The sequence below is a fragment of the Struthio camelus genome, chromosome 1 (genome assembly GCF_040807025.1).
Source record: "Struthio camelus isolate bStrCam1 chromosome 1, bStrCam1.hap1, whole genome shotgun sequence".
Lineage (NCBI taxonomy): Eukaryota > Metazoa > Chordata > Aves > Struthioniformes > Struthionidae > Struthio > Struthio camelus.
The window spans coordinates 133144352-133167971 of record NC_090942.1 but is presented as its reverse complement, the minus strand read 5'-3'; the positions used below and the strand labels follow the sequence as shown (position 1 = coordinate 133167971).

The 23620-nt window shown below is 36.8% G+C and overlaps 1 protein-coding gene across 2 annotated transcripts in view; it reads left to right on the top strand.

The window, feature by feature from the left end:
- The window catches only part of IL1RAPL1 (interleukin 1 receptor accessory protein like 1), a 764216-nt gene that overhangs the window by 402945 nt on the left and 337651 nt on the right, over nt 1-23620 (top strand). For both annotated transcript variants that reach the window (XM_009665395.2, XM_068917343.1), the window contains one exon: nt 5738-6017. In XM_009665395.2, the coding sequence (XP_009663690.1) occupies nt 5738-6017 (280 nt within the window). The remainder of the gene's footprint in view (nt 1-5737; nt 6018-23620) is intronic.

Genomic DNA, 23620 nt, shown 5'->3' with positions numbered 1-23620 from the left:
ATTCTCTTCTTTCTGAAAATGTTTTTTGTGTTTTAAACTTTTCTGCAAAGTAGTGGTGGTAGTTGCAAGAATTAATATTATTTTAGATAAAAAATACTATTTAATGGGGCTTGTAGGAGAGAGAATCAAATAAAAAATTCCTGCCTATTAGACATAAAAGTATTTCCACTCTTCTCTTTGCTTTATAAAATATGTAAGTAGCCCAATGCCTAGTCATGTATACTTTGTTTCACATTAGCACAGAATTCTGAGGTCAAGAAAAATTATTCTGAAGTCAAGAAAAAGAATATTTTAAATTAATTTATCGCAAACCATAGGTTTCTTTCTCCAGCATTCCTGTATCCACAGACTAGTACATTTGCTATGGTCACCCAACTATTGAGTCTGCCACTTTTAAAGCTTTTCTTGAGTGATGCTGGGAAAACTGTAATTATTAGGAGCTAAGGTCTTTAATAGATGATGGTACCAAAGAATACTTTTTATGTCTCCCTCACATGTCCCTCAGAACCTTCATTTTCTCTTACTGGCCTCCTCTCATGCCAGCCACCACATACTTTAAGATCAAGATCAAAATATGCAAGTTTTTAGCTGCAAGGTAATTTTCACAAGAGTTATCAGAAGAATGAAAAATAGGAGTTCAAAATGAAAGTGCTGTCTCAAACAGAACTGCAGCGTACTAATGTGCAAAGCTATAATAGCAATCTTAGTGCAAAAGAAAATTTAATCATGTATGAAATATACTTGACGTGCTCATTTGAAAACATTAGTACTAATGATAAATCCATTTTTTTTTTCATGTTTCTAATTTTATACTGGAACTCTCTTGAAAGTACAGAATCTAAGTGATCTAAAAATAGAGCTGACCACATTCTTTTTCTCAACGAACAGTGCTTGCTGCATTTTAAGCTCTGTTTCTTCATTCCTGTTGGAGTTCTTTTTTAATTTCAGCTAAATGGATACCCAAACCAAAAAAAAAAAATCTCATCTTCTCTGTCAAATTTGGTTGCAAATGGCTAATAGGTTCAAAAAACTCTAAAGCGGCCAACAAATAAATGGAAGGCACAATGCATAAACCTCCTTTCTGTAGGAAATTAGGTTAAGAGTGGAAGAGCAAGCACACATAAAAGAGAAGAAAATGAATCTAACAATTTTTGTTGTATATGAAAATAAATGCAATAAACTTGGAAGAGTTTACAGTTATGAATTACTGCTCTAGATATTTTAGGAGAACTGCTTTCAGCTAATTCCAGGCCTAAATTGTTGAGATGGATCAGGAACTCAGATTTCCACAAATGTATTGGAAACTTGGAGACTTCTATTAACTCTCAGACCTAGAAATTGAATTGAAGCTTTTGAACTAAGCTGGGTTGTAGCAGTGGACCCAGGAGTCAGTAGCTCAATTTTCTCCTTTTCAGCACTGAATTTTCCCTTGGAAATGGTGTATGTGATCCTGAAAAATGAAAGGGAAGACCCTGTCAGAAATGTTAAATATTTTGTATGGGTCCTATCACCAGATGCAGCCTGCAGGGAGCTTGTTTATCCAGCAGAACGATCTTGCTATTAGGACAGTGATGTAGTATGGTTTAGTTCATACCCTGAAATCACTCAAGGAAATAACTAAGGGAATGATATTCATTCCAGTCCCCATATTATGCTATTATATGTGGCAATAACAGGCAGCATCTTAAAATAGAGATCAGGGACTACAACCATTTGTTTGCATGCAGTACTGCATTCATTTGAATGCAGTTCTGAAATTTCAAAGCTGTTGAATTATTCAAGCATTCTCCAATTTATAAAATAATAATAATAATGTAATTGACTGTTTGATGATGTGACAATAGAAATAAAGACAGGAAAGTCTAACATTTGATAAGTCTTGAGCATTTTTTTTCCACCATTGCTTTGTGCCAGCACAAATATATATTTTGATTGTGTGGTGGCTGCAGATATAACTAATAAGGAAAACACTTGATTTTTTTCTTTAGGCAATAACTTCCTTAAAGATAAAGAAAAATAAGAAAATTCAATGAAGATAGAAATAGATCACAATTAAAGTGCAAAGCTTAAACTCAGAACCCTCAGTCAGTTTGATATTAACATGGATGGACTAACATTAAAACTTTTTCTTGTCTATTACTATTTATGAAGCAATACAGTATATGTTTAACATCTAAGTATAAATATATAAAGTTTATTTAAGGTACCAACGTCAGTAGAAAAATCCAAAGATTTTCCTGAATGTAAAATACATTGTAAATGTAATTAGTCTTTGTATCTTTGAAAATACATCCTTACATGTGTATGCAAATTTTTGTAGACTGAAAATGCACATGTACTCCATGCACCTTATACAGAGTATAAATAGGGTGTGTCAGTTGCAGTGCATGCATGCTATCTTCTGAGTATTCACAGTAATCTCATTTTTAAGGACATGAGTCTGTTTTTCCCATTTTTTAGCCTCTGTTTATACTCCGCTATTGCAATGAAATAGGAACACTTCAAGCACAGATGGACAGTTATCAAAATCACTGTGAGCACTAAAAAAAAAAAAAAAATCCTAAATGTGAAAGACATCTGTGTCTTATAACGGGAATGATGAATTTCTGTTTCATCTGTCAAAACTGCATTATCACCTTCTCATATATGAAGACATGTTGACTGAGCAGTAGCGTGAGGTGTTCCCTGTAAGATATTTAAGGTATTAGAGCTTCCAGCTGTGATAAAGTTAATACGGTTCTATGTGACTTGAATGACAGTGTTGGCAGAGTTAAACGGCGTAATATTTCTGTAAATGGAAAAAGAAACAGTCATGTTCACTTCACTGGAAGACCATGCTGAAATGTTTTCTTAAAGTCATATTCAGTTATAATCTTATAATATCTGTTTTAGTACATGAAAAATAAAACAAGATCTTTTAGTATATCAAAAAAAAAAAAGAGGTTTAACGCTTTAAAGGCATGGGATGCTCTTGTCACATTACCTGCTTCTTATCTGATTTTGTACATCTTAAAGAGAGGTCATGGATAATTAAATTTTACAAAAAGTAAATGAAGATCTGTTTCTAAAGCTGAGGTTTAAAACAAAACGTACAATAGAATCCCATGGCGTTATGGGCTTGCCAGCGCTCATATTTGCTTGAATTGCTGTTCTCTTAAGCCATCTGGTAATACATACTGATGCAGTTAGTGCCAACAAACTACCAAATAGAAAATAGTTACGTTAAAATGCAATGTTGGTTGTACTTTGTGATATCAAGTTTTAATGCAATTCTAGGCATTTAGGAGTTTTTGATTTGTATTTTCTTTCCATAAAAATATCATCCAACTTAACTATTGAAGTAACTATTTTTCAGACCATTAATGTAAATACAATGGCTATGTATTTATGGGTAATATTCTCTTTAAAACTCAAGACTGAACTTTCTAAAAGTTAATTTGTGCAAAATTTTGGAAATGTTCTCTCTTTTTGCATATGAGGGTAGAATGCCTGCTAGCATGTTTATCTAGGCTTACTAAACTAGGTTGCAGATGGTATCATAAAATGGATGCTTCTTGCTACATTTTCATGAGGAATACCATGCTGAAATCAAGTCAAGGTTATCTATTCTGCATAGTTATTTCTTTATTTGATAGAAAAATGTGAAATAGAATTGGTATCATTCCGTAGTATGTTCTCATGGATTCATCAGGCTCAAGGAACCGGGGACTACTAGCACTGAACATCCCGAGAGAGAACATGCCTAGCAGACTAATATTATAAACTGAAGCGTAGTGACTTAGATAGTGAAAGGCAAGATTACAATTTGATAATAAAGTATGATGAAGAAGCTATTACCTGCTAACTTATATAATGGAATTAACATTGCTTAGAGGTGCATTTTAATTCATTCTTGGCCTTGGGGATTTAGAAGTAGAGTGAAATAGAATCAGGTCAGAGTGTGAGTGCTCTTTCAGAAAGGTAAAAAATGAAATGATCAAAAATTTAAATGTATTCTGAAATAAATGGGAGTTCATTTCTTAAGCCCTATCAGGAAGTTAATAGCGTAGCCTTGTCTCTATTCACTTTAATTTCTGCAAAAGTACATAGATGTACAATCCATGTCTTATTAGAGTCTGGTAAAGAATGCTGATTTTAGGGACTATGGGGTAGGAAAATTGGAACAGAGCCATATTATTGTTCTCTTCTGGCCTTAGAAGTAAACATGGAAGGAAACACTCCAAGGATATATGAAATATTTCAGTTTGTGAAATCTGTTCACTGTGCAAAATGACCCTAAAGTTTTTACTTTATTTTCACTCTGTTTTTCGGTGTTGTATTGTCTTAGGTTATCACTTATGCAATGGTATCTAGTGTAAACATGTTTGTGTCTTTCTCATATTTCACTATGTATGATGAGTACTGTGGTGTTACCCACATGTAAATCTCAAAAATCCCTTTAAAGTGGCATGCTTTTCTCCCAAATAAGAGATGAAAACATTTTCTGTTTTTAGAGTGCTAATACTGCTTAATCTTGAACAGTAGCTTCAACTCTCCATTAAAATCAGTGTTCAACCGACTGTAGGGTGAGAGGCATGTTACATGAATTTAGATATGCAAAAGTTAATTGTCTCAGGTAAGCTGGTTATCTATGCTCCTGTCAAGTCAACAAAAGCAACTGACAACTTCAGAGATCGATCACAGATATCCATTTTCACATGAAATATGTTGTCCTTTGGATGTACTGATTGTTTTCAGCTGATGGGAGTGGAAGCCTGACTAACTAGCTCAGGTTGGACACCAGCTAATGGTGATGAATTCTCATTTTTGGAACGCCTTTGCGACAAAATATAAGCTTTAAATAGGAAAACATTGTAGAAAGTATCTATTTTCCTTTTGTGCTTTTTTAAAATTAAGAAAAGTTAATTTTTTGTAAAAGAAAGTAAAAAAATTATAGTAGTTCCTCCTGAGGAGCAGTTATTAGGGACTGGATTGATCCAGACTGACAGCTTTGTCTATATTAAACAGGTGAAGAATGTGCTAATTATTCTAGAATTATTGCTAGCTGGGCCAGCAAAAAATAAAAACAAGAGTCATTTTAATTAATTTGTGATGCACTTCTGGAAAGTAAGGAATTCAAAGTGAAATCTTAACTTACTCTTTTAGCTTGAAATCTTTAACTTGCTCCATTGAAAATATCTTCAGTCATTTTCCTGGCACTCCCTATTTGCATAGGTACCTTAAATGCTCTTACTGTTAAGACGGTTTCTTTTCCTCCTTTAGATCTAATCCAAACTTTTACATTCTCAGCTTGAGGCCACAGCTCCTTGTCCTAATGTCTTCTGAGACTAAGTAATTCCCTTCTTTCGTTTGTATTGTTGCCCTGAAGGTTTTTGATTAATGCGTTTCACTGATTATGATGCCCTGTGTATAACAAGGCCTTGGTGTTGCACTAATTCGATTCCAATATTTTATAACAATTCATGCTAGAGTTCCACAAGAGACGAAAAAGAGTAATTGCTCACTTATCTCAGGAATTACCAAGATTTACCACTAATTCTCTCAATAACTCTGTTCCGCATAGAAAGTAAATGATGTTAACAGTGTGCAGATGCAGTTAATTTTTTCAGTGATCAAAAGAGTACTACCAATCACTCAATGGACTATCCTACAGTAAAGCTTGCTGTATAACTTTGCTCGTGTGTGCTCTCTGAAGCCTTGCTAATGTCTTTGTTTTCTTTTTCCTCTTCTCTTTTAGCTGATGGATGCACTGACTGGTCTGTGGATTACAAAAAATACCAAGTTCTAGTGGGAGAACCTGTTCGTATAAAATGTGCACTGTTTTATGGATATATTAGAGCTAATTACTCCCTAGCCCAAAGTGCTGGACTCAGTTTGATGTGGTACAAAAGCTCTGGACCTGGAGATTTTGAGGAACCTATAGCTTTTGATGGAGCTAGAATGAGCAAAGAAGAAGACTCCATTTGGTTTCGGCCAACAGTGGTACAAGACAGTGGGCTTTACGCATGCGTTATAAGGTACTGTTTTTAATATACTGCATTGTAATGACAAAGGTACCAAACATGGAGATATTTATAGTGAGACTTTTGTGGCAAAGAAAAATGTTTTCTGAGTATGTTCCATTTTCTTCTCCTCTTGCTGACCCTTTCCTTTTCATGCTTAAGTAGAAATGATTGTTGAATGAATATCTTGAGCATTTTAAATGATTCGTTGTATAAATTTTGGGTATTTATAACAAAAGGCAAAATTTATGCATCCAGTCCCACCCATCATGGAATTCATGTATTCCTGCTTCTGCTTCTGGTTTAACTCCTGCACTCTTCTAGTACAAAAAGTTCATTATGCAAATTCAAATTTAATTTTCCATGAGTTTTTCTCAATTTTTTTTAATTCACCTTTTTATGTAAAATTTTATGCCAGTTATTTTGTGCCGGGTTTATACCACTTGATGTAAAATGGTTGCATCTAGGAAAATGGAGCATCATCGTGGTAAAGTTTAGAGATTTTTACAAGTATATCCTCTCCCATCATAGTTGATTTGACCTGATAATGGGAGCTGGGTGCCAGATATCTTCCAAAATTATTTAACCTTCTGATGGATCAAGTCTTATCTCCTTAACTTTGCATAGATTCCCATTCCTGCTTTGTGAGACAGATGTTCAGTTTCCTTCTGCATGCTAAAGTGGTTTATGCTGAGACATTGTTTCCAACCCTTTGCAATTAAAAAGGTCATCTAGGCAATCTCATATTTTCTCACATTATATTTATACTAGATGTGAAACTATGCAAATTGTACATAAAAGATACAGGGAAGATACCGTACTAATTATTCAATGGGTTGAAACAATCGGTGATTGCACTTAGATGAACAGATGAAGCAGTGTTCCTTTCTATTTCCATATCTGTTAAAATGATTTTGCTGCTAACACGCTATAGAAACTGTTAAAAAAGAAAAAAAAAGGAAAGCAGCTGAGTGACAAGGAAGGCACAATGAAGTTATTCTGAAATTGCAAAGAAAATGAGAAAAATTGTATCACCAACATCTGGAGAGTCTAGCTATGCTCAGAGTACACTTTTCTGGTGAGGCTGAGGGGGGATGCTGTCTATATCATGTGTAGTATAAGAATTTTTTACTAGATGTGTTTTTTAAAAGATTTGTTCTTTGGGCTCTTTACATAACCCACGAGGCATTTTGTATCTCATCATTTGTTCAATAGCATTTTCAGTATGATTCTGATGATGATGATGCTTTTCTTAAAAAAAAAAAAACAATATTATGCTACTTATTTATGTTTAGATGAATAAGTTTTCAGATAAGTGTACAGCAGTAGCCTTGAAAATGGCAACATTTATCTTTAATTATTCAACAGTGCCATTTGAAATACCATAATTAATCCCCTCTGTTTAGAAATAGAAAAGTTTAAATATCTCGTATTGCACTTTGCAGCAATTATGAATAAATGCTGAATTTAGATAATCAGCCTTTCTGTGAAATTTGCTTATCATGTCAACTTGTATTTATTCTCTTTACAAATAGATTTATTTTTAAACTGGAGGTAGGTAAGGGCTTGTTCTAATTTGCTTTAGACAACATTCTGCTTTTGTAACACATTCCTGATTGTCCAGCTGATAATGATTGTATATGTAGATGGAGCATAGATTAAAAAAACAATACTGATTTGTCTATTATCCTAAATACTGTTATGAAGAGGTACAAAGCCTTTCAGTCTGACTAGACCCCACTGGAATAAGCAGGTATCAGTTAAAGGGTTGGTACAAAAAAATCTATCCTTGTTATTATATCAAAGTTTTATTTTTAGACACTTTTGACAGAAACTTTCGGTTGTATGATTAAGACAGTTACTGGTAGAAGAAAGGTAATCCTCGTTTCAGAATCAAATGAATACGTTATTTTATCTGTACATTATACTTACAGTTAAAGGATACTTTCAAATAGCATTGAATGCCCATGTAGAATCAAGTTTAAAACAGAATACTTTAAGTTCCTGAGTTAAACATATATTTGATGTTTTTTTAATCAGAAAAAAGAAAATGAATTACTCAGGAATATAGTGCTTCAATTTTTTCTGCTATTCCTCCATATTCTTACATGAGAAACTAACCATCTGATGAAAAATACGAGAGGTTGAATTGATGTAATCTGTAAAATTATGTAGTTTATGTGTACTTGCAAAGTTATTGCTATAGACCTACAAAATGAACTTTTTCTAGCTCTCACTTCCAATAGCTGTCTTCGGAAATCAGAATACTCAGCCCTGCTGTCACTGTATACATTAATCCTGGTAGAGTATAACAAAGAATCAGGAGAAAGGTTAGTGAACAGGAACAGTAATTTCTTGCAAGAAACAAAACGGTGATTGCAGGGATGGGATTTAGGAAATTTTTCTTGCAGATTTGAAGTTTTTGTTTATTTTAATGAAGCGGATTTTAAACACCTTCAGAATGATACTATAAGCTATTTTAGTTTTGAAGACTGAGAAGCTCAGCTAGGAGGCAGAAAATGACCCAGTAGCAAACTGATGATCAGCGTGGTGCTTGCAATAACTTGTGTAGGAGAGCAGGGTGAAGAGAAGTACATGTAATGGCAGTAAGGGCAGGCAGTAAAAGGCAAATGGGCAAAAGGTAGACTGTGCTTTGAATAAATGCCTCTGTCTAGTTCTTATGTTCCAGACTTACTGCAAGGGGTGCAATAGTCCAGTACTTATTTTCTTTGCTCACAAACTCATTTCTTTACAATTCTATATCTTTGCTACCTCTGCCAACAATAGGGAAGAAAAATATATCTATTACACAGGAAGTGTAACTACTAGAGAATAAAACTGCTGGAACAGACAGTATGGCAATAAATGAAGAATATTCAAAGGTTTTGGAAGGATTTGTGGAACAAAATACATTCTGACTACAGCAGAAACATCGCATTTTCATTGAATAGAAAAGTTCACATTTTTAGTACAATTAGTCTATGGATAATAGTGAAGGCTGACTCTTTTCCCTTCATAAGTGAAGAAATAGCCTTCTTCCTTATTCACTACTGCTTGCAATACTGTCATTATTAATTTCTGATCCTCAGCTTTCTTCCTATGGGAAGCTGATTGCCATAAGAAAATGCAGAACATTAAGACAGCCTTATTATCAAGGACCTGCTGCACAGCCATAGCCAAGGGAGAGAGTATAGACAGAGCTATAAATAGCTTTTCCACTTACTATGGTCAATGCAAGGACTGTGAAGCTAACAAATGTATGGGTTTACACAGTGCTTTAAAGAAAGGAAATAATATAGTTTATTTTAGGTACAACAATGTGTCAATGTAATGCAACTTGTAGTATTCATTGCCATCTTAGGGAAGCAGAAGTTATAGAATATTAAGTCTTTCAGTGGGTGTAACATCGCATGATTATCTCTTATTTATCCTTTGTGGGCAGCATCTACAAGTAGGTAGGCCACACAAAGCGTTAATGTACATATTCAATAAAAGCTCTCAGAAAGCATATTACAGCAGTACAATGGTCAGTACCTAGCAGTTTCTGTGAGATTTTGCCTCCTTTAGTGTTGCCAAAAAGTTGAAATGTTGTTGTTCCTGTCAAACTGACATTCCTTCACGTTTTCATCTTTTCCTTTCCTGCCTAGAAATTTTTATTACAGTATGTCTAATAATGATGCAAGCTAACATCCACTCAGATCAGTGGGGGCCGAGAAGAAGGCTGGATTGTTATTTATGCTAAGCTGCTATGATGGGTTCTATTGCAAAGGATGAAATTGATTTCTATGATTCACTCATCCAGAGTTTTACATTGCTATGTCAGTAAAATGAGGTCTAGAAATCATCTTTATCACCTCATACAGTGTATGTAGGAATTCAGGTGTCTCTTTGAATTTGAATATATTCTTACCATCTAGTGATTCTGTTGTTTTTAAGCTCATATTTTAAAGCGAGGTTACTTTTATGTCTCTAACTAGAAAATTTCACGGGTTAGACCTCGGTTAGTGTATTTTTCTTTGTAGAAATTAGTGTCAACTTAAATCATTTAACATCTTCCTTTGTCCTCCATTTGTCCTTAATAATGATGATTCTATCATCTCAATTGCTTCTCCGTAGTTGGTTCTTTGTGCAGATTGATGTGTTTGGATATTTATGAACAATAATTGCTTTGGTAAGCTGAGATAATTAATGGAGAAGAATGCATAAAACCTAGTATTACTAGTATTTTTCAGATACTATTTTTCAGAATGGCTATAAAGTTAGCATTCAGTTCAGAAAGAAACAGGTGACCACAGAGGTTAACATAATGCATTATAAATTACGTTACAGGTGTCTGTTAATCTTCACGAAAGGTCTTTTCCAACTTTGAACACATTTGAAATAAATTCATTAGTTATTCATCAACCTTAAAAATATTGCTTATAGTTCATTTGGTAATATTCAGCTTTGAAGGTTCAAATTCAGATGTGACTGCCAGGTTCAAGCTGGGAATAGCACCTACTGGAAAAGGTTCAAATCTGTTTTCCATGCAGTCAGAAACACAAATGAGCACGTGCTTGAAAATCTTTAACTATTTCTTAGTCACACACAAACATAGCATTTTAGAGGAAAAGGTAAAGACTGAATTTTTCAGATAAGCATGTGGAGTTTTCTGTTTTTACTTCTGAAAGGGAAGAAAGAAAACAACCACAAGGTGCTAAAACAAAGTCAGATCATGGACCAGTTCTGTATTTAGCTTCATCATCCTTGCTAAGGTCTTGTACATGCGAAGATAGAGATCTCAAACCTAACAGTGCTTCTGAGTCATTTTTAAAGTGAGCTTTAATCTTTGCTGTTTAGCTATACTTTTAAATATCTCTACTCAACTTAACAGCAGTTGCATCTTTTATTTTTATATTTACACATACATATATATTTACAAATACACACATTCTGTTACTGACTTACATAACTTCCCTGCCATATAGTTCAGTTAATATGTCATGTCTGTTTGGGGTAGAAATAGAATAGCCTTGGATGTATTTAAAATAGTATATTTCTCAATATAATTTTCTACTAAAACTTCTTCAAATTATTATTAAAAAAAAACCACAAGGTAGGAGATTGTGCAAGATTTTATTTGTAATGTTGTTCTACTACTCCAGTCCAAGGCATAATTGGAAAAACAATCTGAGATTGGCATGAATTTATGAAAAAAAAAAGTCCTATATCTTCATCATGGCAAGATTCATTTCCATTTTATATAGAATAAGGTTGTTCTGTTAGGTAGGATGTATTTCAATATTTTTGGATTTGAAGGTGATTTGAAGGCTTAGGCTTTCCGTAATTTAGCAGACCTAGTCTTGACAGATCCTGTCAATTAACCAATGTAACCAGTTAACTCTTCCACAGAATGGCTGAGGTTGGAAGAGACCTCTGGAGATCATCTAATCCGTGCAGGGTCACTTACTGCACGTTACCCTCGATTGTGTCCAGATGGCTTTTGAATATCTCCAGAGAAGGGGACTCCACAACTTCTCTGGGCAACCTGTTCCAGTGCTCAGTCACCCTCACAGGAAAGAAGTTTTTCCCCAGGTTCAGATGGAACTGCCCGTGGTTCATGCCTGGTTTATGCCTGTTGCCTCTCATCCTGTTGCTGGGCACCACTGAGGAGAGTCTGGCACCATCCTCTTGACACCCTCCCTTCACGTACTTGTACACATTGATCAGAATCCCCCCTCAATCTTCTCTTCTCCAGGCTGAACAGGCCCAGCTCTCTCAGCTTTTCCTCCTGTATGAGGTGCTCCAATCCCTTCATCATCTCAGGGGCCCTTTGCTGGACTAGCTTCAGGAGCTCCATGTCTCTCTTGTATTGGGGAGTCCAAAACTGGACACAGTACCCCAGGTGAAGCCTCATCAGGGTTGAGTGGAAGGGGAGGATCACCTCCCTCGACCTGCTGGCAATGCTCTTCCTAATGCAGGCCAGAATACTATTGGCCTTCTCCGCCACAAGGGCACATTGCTGACTCATAGTCAACCTTGTTGTCCACCAGGACACCCGCAGCCTTCTCTGCAGAGCTGCTTTCCAGCAGGTCAGCCCTCAGCCTGTACTGGTGCATGGGGTTATTCCTCCCCAGGTGCAGGACCCTGCACTTGCCTTTGTTGAACGTGAGGAGGGTCCTCTCTGCCCGTCTCTCCAGGCTGTTCAGGTCCCTCTGAATGGCAGCACAGCCCTCTGGTACATCAGCCACTCCTCTCAGTTTAGTATCATCAGCAAACTTGCTGAGGGTGCACTCTGTCCCTTCCTCCAGGTCATTGATGAATACACTGAACAAGACTGGACCCAGGACTGAGCCCTGGGGGACACCACTAGCCACAGGCCTCCATCTTGACTCTGCGCCATTCACCACAACCCTCTGAGCTCGGCCATCCAGCCAGTTCTCAATCCACCTCACTGTCCACTCGTCTAGCCCACACTTCCTGAGCTTACCTAGGAGGATGTGATGGGAGACAGTGTCAAAAGCCTTGCTGAAGTCCAGGGAGACAACATCCACTGCTCTCCCCTCCTCTACCCAGCCAGTCATTCCATCAGAGAAGGCTATCAGGTTGGTCAAGCATGATTTCCCTTTGGTGAGTCCATGCTGACTGCTCCTGATCACCTTCTTGTCCTCCAGATGCTTAGTGATGACCTCCAGGATGAGCTGTTCCATCACCTTTCCCGGGATGGAGGTGAGGCTGACAGGCCTGGAGTTTCCTGGCTCCTCCTTCTTGCCCTTTTGGAAGACTGGGGTGACACTGGCTTTCTTCCAGTCCTCAGGCACCTCTCCTGATCTCCAGGACCTTTCAAAGATGATTGAAAATGACCTAGCAATGATGTGCACAAGCTCCCTCAGCACTCATGGGTATACCCATCAGGGCCTGTGGACTTGTATATGTCCTGTTTGTTTCAGTGTTTCCTAACCTGATTGTCCTCCACCAAGGGAAAGTCTTCCTTTCTCTAGACTTTCTCCCTGGTCTCCAGGGTCCAGGATTCCTGAGGGCTGGCCTTAGCAGTAAAGACTGAAGCAAAGAAGGTATTCAGTAACTCTACCTTCTCTGTATTCTTCATCACCAGGGCACCCACCCCATTCAGCAGTGGGCCCACATTTTCCCTACTCTTCCTTTTGCTACTGATGTCTTTAAAGAAGCCCTTCCTGCTGTCCTTGACATCTCTTGCCATATTATAGTCTGAATGGGCCTTAGCCTTCCTAGTCTCATCCCTGCATGCCTGGACAACATTCCTATATTCATCCCAGGTGGTCTGTCCCTGCTTCCACCTTCTGTATGCTTCCTTTTTATGTCTGAGTCTTGCCAGGATCTTCTTGTTGATCCATGCAGGTCTCCTGCCCCCTTTGCTTGACTTCTTGCTCACTGGGATGGACTGTTCTTGAGCTTGTAGGAAGTGATCCTTGAAGATTAACCAGCTCTCTTGGATTACTCTTCCTTCTAGGGCCTGATCCCATGGGATTCCTCCAAGAAGGTCCCTGAAGAGGCCAAAGTCTGCTCTTCTGAAGTCCAGGGTTATGATCCCACTTTTTGCACCACTCCCTCCTCTCAGGGTAGAGAACTCCACCATCTCATGGTCACTGCAGCCAAGGCTGCCACCAATTTTCACTTCTCCAACCAGTCCTTCCTTGTTTATTAGTACAAGATCCAGCAGTGCACCTCTCCTCGTCGGCTCCTCCATCGCCTGTGTCAGAAAGTTATCCTCAGTGCTCTGCAGGAACCTCGTGGATTGCTTATGCCTTGCTGTGTTCTTCCTCCAACAGATGTCAGGGTGGTTGAAGTCCCCCTGAGGACCAGGGCCTGTGGTCATGAGGCTATTTCTAGCTGTCTGTAGGAGGCCTCATCTACTGCTTCTTCCCAGGCAGGTGGCCTGTAGCAAGCGCCTACAACTGTCTATATTAGTCTGCCTTTTAATGCTTACCCATAAGCTCTCAGTTTGCTCTTTATCCACCCCCAAGCAGAGCTCCATTCATTCCAGGTGCTCTTTCACATAAAGAACAACTCCACCACCTCATCTTCCTGGCCTGTCTTTCCTAAAAAGCATGTAGCCATCCATGACAGCATTCCAGTCATGCAAGCTATCCTACCATGTCTCTGTAAGGTCATAGCCTTGTGACCTCACACAGATCTCTAATTCTTCCTGCTTATTTCCCACGCTGAGTGCATTGGTGACACTTCAGAGAGGTATTTGAGCATGGTGATTTCCCAGGAGGGGTGCAAGAGGATTCACCATAGCCTTATCTTGCAGGCACTTCCTTGGCTGCATGCACTTGCTGGAGGTATCCCCACCTGAGCTCTGTTTTGCTGTCTGGGTGGTCTCTATAACGCTTCCTGTCCCCCATCTTTCCTAGTTTAAAGCCCTCTTTACCAGGTTGGCCAGTCTATTGGCAAAGATGCGTGTGCCCTGTTTTGTGAGGTGGATGACTAGTTAAAATAATTGCAGTTATAAGAAGATGCATTATTATTATTAGCCCATAGCAATTTAGTGTAATAAACATGAGGTTATAAATAAAAAGTTTAAAATCAGAAGTATTGAATACTGAATATGTAGCAAAATCTTTGCTTTGGTGAAGGAAATGTTTAGCCTAAAAAATATAGTTAATTTTTCATAAACTTTGTGCAAGTACTGTTTCTAAATCATCTTGAATAATGTAAAAGCTGTTTAGAAATGGGAATTGCCATTTCATGATACGAGCCATTTCTAAAATCTATTTTATTGTAGGACAGCCTTTCCCCTGGTCATAAATACTTATATATGTTTTTCTTTCTTTACAAAATGTTACCAATGATTATATTAGCATAGACAAGTCATGAAATATAAAACAGCTTTTTTTCAGAAGAGATTAAGTGTTCAGATAACATCTAGGCATTAAATCTGAATGAAATTCCAAAACAAAAAAGAAAAATAGGTGGAAATGAAGCCTTACAGAAATTCATCTTACCAGTTGAAAAATAAGGTGTTCCCCAAATCAAATGTGCTGCATGGGATCCCTGGTTACATTTAATTGTGTTAGTAACAAAGAAACCTGACAATGGATGAGAGAACTAAACTTGCTTAAATGAAGACCAGATATGCTAGCAGAAGAGCTATTCTATTAATTCCTTTAAGTAAATATCATCACAGCAGTAATTAACAGAAATAGAGCACTGGAAACAGATTAAAAATGACTCCTAAATAATTTGGAATGCAGATTTGCATCTTTTCATGATTTAAGTTTATTGTGATGTTTCTGGTTTTGGGTGAAGCCCACAGGACCTCCTTTAGAGCATTGATCCATGCAAAAAAATTTAGTTTTGAAAGCTTTAACAAACATGCATCATAGCAATATGGCAAGAAGCCTGAGGGAATGGAAAATGAAGAACAGAAAGAAATAAGAGTGGAGATGTCTGCACTGTTTGAGTTACACAATGTTTGAACTGCCATTGCAGCTCTTTGAAGACATGTCAGCAATTATGACAGCCTCTTAAAGTAGGTAAGTTCAGGAGAACCTTTACTGGCACCTTCTTAGGTCCCGTGCTTTTGCCTTCATTGGGTTTGCAGAGAGCAGGGCAGCCAATTGACTCTGTTATTTTTATGATCAATTTGTAAGCTTGTCTGAACTTTTTCCAAGGTCTTTTCCTTCTGTTAAAGTGTTCTTTAACTGTAACAAGATCTCTTGTGGTGGTCAAGGTTTCACCCACCTCCTTTTCTAGTGTATGCTTGGCTAGATTAACAAGAGATCCAGTGACTTAGAAAATTCTCATTGCAACTGTATGGAAGATGACTTGGTGAGCAGGAATATAATTTTCAGGTTGACATTAGGAATTTATGTAGGTTGGATTGCTGGCTCTTGGCTTACCCCAAGAGTCCTGTACAAATGGAAAAAGTAGTTCCTAGGGGCCAGAAATGAAAGAGATCTGGGATTTTCTTGGCAAAGTTTATGCTTTTGGGAAGCAAGGTGGATTGGAGACTCCTCTTTCTCCATTCCTCACCCTCTGACCCTGCGGGGGGTCAGCATCTGCCATTAGCAGCATTGTTGTGTGTGAGAAATACCTTTTGACTCCATTAAAACAAAATAAACACCTGAGACACAAGAGGTAAAGAGGTAAGCATGGAGAACCTCTTCTCATTGCTAGATTAATCTTCTCATTGCTAGATTAATAGACATAATGCGTGCTGCTTCAGCTCCATCCCATGCATCTGCTATTTGCTTGTCTCCATGAGAACTTGCTTTAAAAAAAAAAAAAAAATTGAGGTAGTGATTAGAAAAAGGAGCAATATGATCTTTACAGTAGACAGTTATGATTTAAAATGAAGAGTCTTGCTAGCCCAGATGTAAGCAAGGCTGAGAACCAAAAGAGTCAAACTGAAGAGTAGTTTTAGGTGAGAGTTCATCAAAGAATACATTAATATATAGAGGAGGAAAATAAGTAATGGCTGTACTTATACAGAATAATGGAATGATTTTGATATTGGGAAAGAAAACGTTGGTATCTTCAGCTGACTGGACAGAAGTTATTGTTAATTCCCCATTTAATGGCTCTGTACTTACAGGGGTGGCATAGCTAGTGCTTGAGGAGAGAATTATTTGAAGAAAAGTCAATGTGATACTGACTTTCTTTTCCTGTTAATTCTTTTGTTGATGAGAAATTTGCCTATGATGTCTGTGTTTGCAGCTGGAACTTAAGAGGAAAAAATCCTAACCTGTAGTGAGGTTGCATTAATGGTGCATTGTTTGTGATAAGAAATAGAGCTTCTCTTTTATTAAAGCGAAGGCAGTATCTTGTCCATTCTAAACTCTCCTGCCAACTAATTTCATATATCTTAGAAAAGGGCCAAAAAGTATATGAAATTATGGAAGAAGTGGCCTAACAGCTGCCCTTTTAACATATGTGGGTGAGAGAGAAAATACAGATAAAGTTAATTCCAGATATTTGGTACTTAAGTCAATAGTAGATCATTTTCCTCTAGGCACTACAGAAAATGGAAGACAAAGGCACATATTTTCAAAGCAATAGCTTCAATTTTTTCTTTGTCTTCAGAGACTGTTCATGGTTGTTTTTTTTTCCTATTTCCTTTAACAGAATGCAAACCAACCAAGTTGTATAACTGGTAACAATATGGGTCTCCTACTTTTTATATAACCTTTTATGTTAATTCTTAACTTCTTATTTCAAACTGTATTTTGATCCTGCCATGAAAATGTTTACTTCTGTGTATAAAACAGCCAGTAGGCATGTAATTCAGCTTAAATATCTACATGTGAGCTATTTTGTTCTTTCACTGCCATTATTCTTCACAGGCCGGAGAGTAATTTAGCTCAACTTAAAATAGATAGCTAAGGCCTGATGGAGTTACGTACAGATTGATATCTAATGCTATTGCAGAGGCACTTATGTCCAAGATATTTGCAAGGGTCTGGCACATCTGGTACAGGAGCTGTAAGAGGCTGGATGGGATACTGTTTAGCATCCCAGATACTACTACACACCCCTGCTTAGGTAAATGAATCGAGTCTTTTGTGGCTTTTCCCCTGAATCATTTGCTAGGGTTCCATCAGCTACACTGGCAGTTACAATAGGAGTTTAGACATAGCACACAGGCATGTGAGTCTAGGTGAATCATTGAACTGAAAAATCTTAAATTGAATCACAACCTAAATTAACTTCATTTTTGTATTCATACCACATTCATTGAAATGCATTGGCTGAGCTGAAAGTTAAGGAACATATCCCTGTGTTTTGTGCTATACCATGAGACTGATTTTTTAAAATATTAAATAAGAATAAATATATTAATCTGCAGAATGTTAAATGCAAAGTATTGATATTCCTTTGCTGAAAAGCCTTGTTCTAATTTGTTTTGGTTTCACTTGGTTTTCTTTCAGTCTCCAAGATCTTCCTTAAAATAATAAAGAAATCTCTCAGATTCTCGCTAATCATGTCTCTAAACCATTTTTGAGTGGATTATATTGATGAAGTCTGTGGCTTTTATTCATTTTCACTGCAGCAAGGTTTTCTTACAGGGGAATAGTCTTAGAGTGTTGTCTATTAAGATGCAAGTGTTAGTTTATCATAGTTAGTATGTTTTTAGAGGAATCATCCAGTAGTCACAGATGTTTTAATCAAAATGAGCTAATCTGAAATTCTACTAACAAAAACAGAAACATGAGAATAGTTCCTAAGGCAAATCTCAGGTATGTATTATTACTACTACCGGAAAGACTGTGCATCATTATTCTGTTAATAATGATATTTAGCATTTATGTAATGCTTTTTTTTTCTTATTCAGAATGCAATTAGACATTGCTTGTCTCACTGAGATGGTACAGTTAACTGTTAACCATACTACTGAAGAAGAAAAGTGATGACCCAGACCCTCAGGATAGTAAATATCTTGAAAAAGAGTTAATAGGTGTTACTGTGCATATTCCTTGTGACTGATCAAAGAGTGGAATTTGGATGAAGTATTTTTAAAAATATTTTGATCAATAATAACTTGTTTCAGTAGCATCTGTTTTCAAATGTTCATATCTATTAAAATATATATGAATATGATGTGTAACTCAACAGTTTATGATTTTATTATCAGATAGGTGATAGTTGGTGACCAGGGAGAGAACTAGAGGAAAAAAGAACATATACTTACTTACACAGCATGTATATTAATGAAACATTGCCTTGGAAGCATGAGGCATGAGTAGAAGCAAGTAATTCTCAAGTCTAGCAATGTCAAGTAGCAAGTTTTTCATAGAAGTCATGATGCAGATGAATCAGCAATAGTGTAGCGTGAAGAGGGTAGAGTACTTGCAGAAGTACTTGAAGGAGTCATGCCAGACCTCAATGACTTTTTTTGATGTGGTAGAAATAATAGAGTGAAACCTTGTAACAACATATAAATTATTTGGTTTCAAAGAATGTCTCTCTTTCTTATTCTACTATGATAAAGTCAGAGTTCACACATGTGCGTAAGATAAATATTTATCCATGTTTGCAGTGACTGTATTTCACAATGAATTCTTTGACCACTTCCAGTGGTGTCTGTCAAATGACTAACTTTAAAGTAGAGCTTCTGGAGTAAATATATTCAGACTTGATGGTAGTCTGAAATCTGTGAATTTACAGATTTTTTTAATGTCTTCCAGACATAGAATTTAAAAGTAAACTTGGCAGATGACATTATTTGTAACATTGAAAATGATATTGTGTAAATATTCCCACCATAGAGGAAAACTAGCACTATTTTCTTACTTGGTTCTTGCTTATTGCTACCATCTGTCAAGTTGCATAGCCTAGCACTGCTAATTGTAGAGGTGATGGGGTTGACCCAATGGATCTTGAGATATTTAACTACAGAGGCTGAGAGGAAGATGATCTAAGGTCACGGTTTTTTGTATAATCTTAATTCAGCCTTTGAATGCAGTAAGCATTATGATGTAGCCTTTGAGTGCTAAATTTGGAAAAATTCAGAAAAATTAATCAAGATTGAACAGTGGTGATGGCTCCTGTTTCTAAGCTCCCTGTTTCGCTAACAAGGGTTGGTGTGTGCATGTGTGTACATAAATATGTGCATAAGTACACACACATACAGCTGTTCACACACACCAATGTATGCATACATATATGCATGAAGAGTAACTGAGGAAGAGAATTAAAGACAAGAAGGGATAGTCTCATGATTACAGCTGATGAATACAGCCCTGAAAACTGGACTTAATTTTTGGATCTTAGAGTTCCTGTGTGATTATGGCTAAGGCAGTGAAATCAGTTCGGTCTCGCTCTTCTTTGGGTTACCATTTGGTTTCTGGCCACTCTTTTTAGGTTGAACTGCTTAGAATCGCAGTAAAGGCATTCTTTCAACTTTTTTCCTTAATATAACGATAATAATAAAAACTATGCAAATTGAATTTGCCAGTCAGCAGGAAGTCTTTATAATAGGAAGTTTCCATGATTTTGACATTTATTTTTTCACCTTTGCATTCTTCATCTTGACATAAGCAATTTAAAATACGTGGCAACAAAAATAAGATTTTTGACTTTTTTTGATGAAAGTGCTTGAACTAGGTCAAATTTGAAACATATATTTGTTTTCTGAGAATTAAAAAGATCCAAAAATAATTTATTTCCTGGAATTATATAATAGAATTTTAAAAGGGTGTTGTATGTAAAAATAAATGAATAAGCTAATTTAAAAAGTAATGTCAAAAATTTAAAACACTTTTTTTTTTGTTTGATATAGTAAGTTGCTCTATGATAGCTTTGAATGACAGAATAGGCTTTCCTTATGCTCTCTTTTCAATTATTTACTACATATAGTGAAAAGAACAAATAAAAGTTATAAAATTTTTCTTTTTAAACAACTTTCTCCTCTCAAGCACGGGATTCAACTGAGCGGGTTTAGAATCACCTGAAAAGCCAGCTTCAGTTGTGTAATGTTGTTGGGTTTTTAAGATCAAGGTGTCTGTCTTCTAAGGGCAGAGAGCATAGATTAAAGTTCATTGCCTTCGACTATGGACTATTAAATTGACGGAGACACTGCTGGAATTGGTACAAGTTCTAATACCTCCTCAAAATTTTAATGATGTTTCTGATGTTTTTTTCTGAAATGTCTGTCTACCAAATCTGGACATTAGAATTTTCTCCACTTTTATAAACCGTTCATTTCAGTGTTTGGGTCCACATGTAGTTCTGCCTAAATATTCAGTCTAACCTTCATGTGTTTTTGTGAAATTATACGCCGACTGAAGGGGATTCTTCTTTCTATTGTTTGGCGGTTAACCTCAGGCCAGAGCTAGGTATTTTGGTGTGATATTAATAGGATTTAGAATTTTACATTCAATACCCAAATAAGCTGGCTTATAACAAATCCGTAAAGGGGAAAAAAATGGTCATCACACCAGGACAAGACATTGACACTGTATTTCTGGGCAGAGGATCAATTCTCTTCGTCTTGGCCTGTCTTGCAGTGCCCCAGAGGAGTCCTGGGCAGCTGATGGGCAGATTCCTTGGTGAAAGCCTGTGAGGTACTGTCAGGAGAGGCATTGCCAGTCATACAATATTAGGAAAAGTATATTAGGAAACACTTTTTCTTTTATAACCAGTCCAGCCTTGGCCAGGACTCTGAGGAGAAGACAGAGGGATGATGCAGGGAGGTAAATTCTTTAAAACAGTATAATGAGTATGGTATTGTAAAGTTAATTGGAAAGATGAGGATAGAGTGTGAAGATTTCATTGCCAGTTTAGGAGAAATCTTCTGAATGTTGAAGAGCAAAGAAACTGCAGGTATTTATCTGGGTGTAGGAGCTGCCGCTTACCCCTTTTCCAGTTCTTTCGCCACCTGTTAATACTTCTTGTGTTTGTCCTTCTGCCCCCTATCCTTCCATTCAGAAAGGGGGCTTCAGTTGCTGTTGCTTTTCTGGATCCAGCAGGAACTATGATTCTCTTCCAAAATTTCTAGAATTTCTAGGTGCTTCTGCATCTTCTGCTGCCTGAATAACAGGAACTCTTCTCCTGCATGCATATATTTACATATGCAAATATATTATTTGAAGTGATATATACATATATATATATACCTTCATGCAAGTGTATATACATGTAGTAATAGGATCAGAGACTTCAAAGGACCAGGTTCACAGCTACTCTTATCTAGATGCCATGAACACTACTTTTATATGCTATGAGTTGCAGTCAGTAACCCCTAGCTGCGGAATGTTATTGAAGAAGGAGCTGTAGTCAGATATACCCTTAGTCATGTGTACAGGGACAGTAGGTTAGTGACAGTCCTAGGCTGTTTCTGTATGTGTGCCATTATATCTATTAAATAACTGTGATTCATCATGGCTTCAGTATTGTTTAAAGGATAAAGACTGATCATAGGATTCTCCACTGCCAAAAGTAAAGATTAAATTAAGTGCCTCCAAAGGGGTATTCAGTATTTGTGTTGCATGCTAAAAGGAGCTTTGCTAATAACATCCTTGCTTTTGACTACAGTTGTCTTGTATTGTTTTTCTATTTGTGGATTCTTGACAAAAGACAAGTTCTTATAACTACAAATTTATTCTAGCATAATTTTTACAGTAAAGGCAAATAAATAAATAAATAAATATATACACATATCTTTATATATAAAAGCACTTGATATACAGGTTGCCCAGAGAGGTGGTGGAGTCTCCTTCCCTGGAGATATTCAAAAGCCGTCTGGATGTGATCCTGGGCAATATGCTCTAGGTGACCCTGCTTGAGCAGGGAGGTTGGACTAGATGATCTCCAGAGGTCCCTTCCAACCTAAACGATTCTGTGATTCTGTGATTCTGTGATATATATAACAGAAATGAAATGCCAGGTACCCTGGCTTTGTAGCAGTTTTCTCTGTGTTCAATACCCAAACACAGTACATTCTCATTCTCAGCAAACCCTGCGTCTTTCTACTAGGATGCAGTGTCCTGCAATACATTGCTGTACAATACTAATATTAAAGGGTAAAAATCAAAGGACAAGGCTGCTAAATCACACACCTTAACTCAAATCATTACAGAAGTACTGGGTATGCAATATTCCAGGACTGCTTGACATTAGTTTTGCAGTGTTACTACTCCCAGCTGAACTTGAACAGAGTATCTTGAGTATATTATCTTAATGTAATACTACAGGAAAAAAAAAAAAAAAAAGCCTTAAACAACTATGGCTGTTGTTCTGTTTCATTAACACTTGAAGGCACCTGAACCTCATTTCCTTTAAGAACAATCCTTCTCCAATAAGCAAAGGGCTATTCTATTACCAAAATGCAGAAAATATAAGAGGACTTCTTAAAAGAGAACCATTCCCTTTCAAAATTTGAGTTTTGGCTGAGATTCTGACTTGTTAGTCACTGAAAATTGCCTGATAACTTCAACAGGACCTGGATTTGCAGTCATCAGCCGGTATTACTAGGTGCAGAGCTGTTCAAAAATATGAACATTCTCTTTCCTCCTATCATCACTAAAGTATTTTCATTTGAAGTATAATTCAAATGTTACTGGTAATTTCCTTGTTAACTACATAAAGTCTTAACCTGAATATACAGGAACTACATTTGAGTAGCTGCATTTTAAGAACTGAGGTTTCATAAGTTACACACGGACTTAACTAAGATTTTTCAGCTGCTAATTCATCATTCCAAGCACATGTCACTTAATAGCCCCTTTCACTCAGTCAAGGTTGATTTGAGAGGAGTTAATCTCAGAGTAGGCAATTTCAGTAAACTCTTCAGTGAAAGCAACTAGCTCTTTATAAATTGTTTGGCTGAAGTTTGCAAGAAGGAGGCAGAAGAGAGGAAAATAATTTCCCTGAGAGACTATGGTCAAATATTCTAGTTTTAAAGGTGAAAGGTTAATGAAAAACTTAAATAGTGTAGTGATAAAACTATATAAGAGCTTATGAGAAACAAAATCTTTTGTATTCAGCTGAGGATGTGCAAGCAAAATCTGGACCTGCATACTGAATGGTACAGATAGGAAGCAAGATGAGATCACAGCACATTTACTAGGGGTTGCACATCCAGAGTACCAAATAAGAAGAGGAAGTGGTTGAATAGAGGAAAGGCTGGGGAAAAAGAAATGTTCTCATGCTATTTA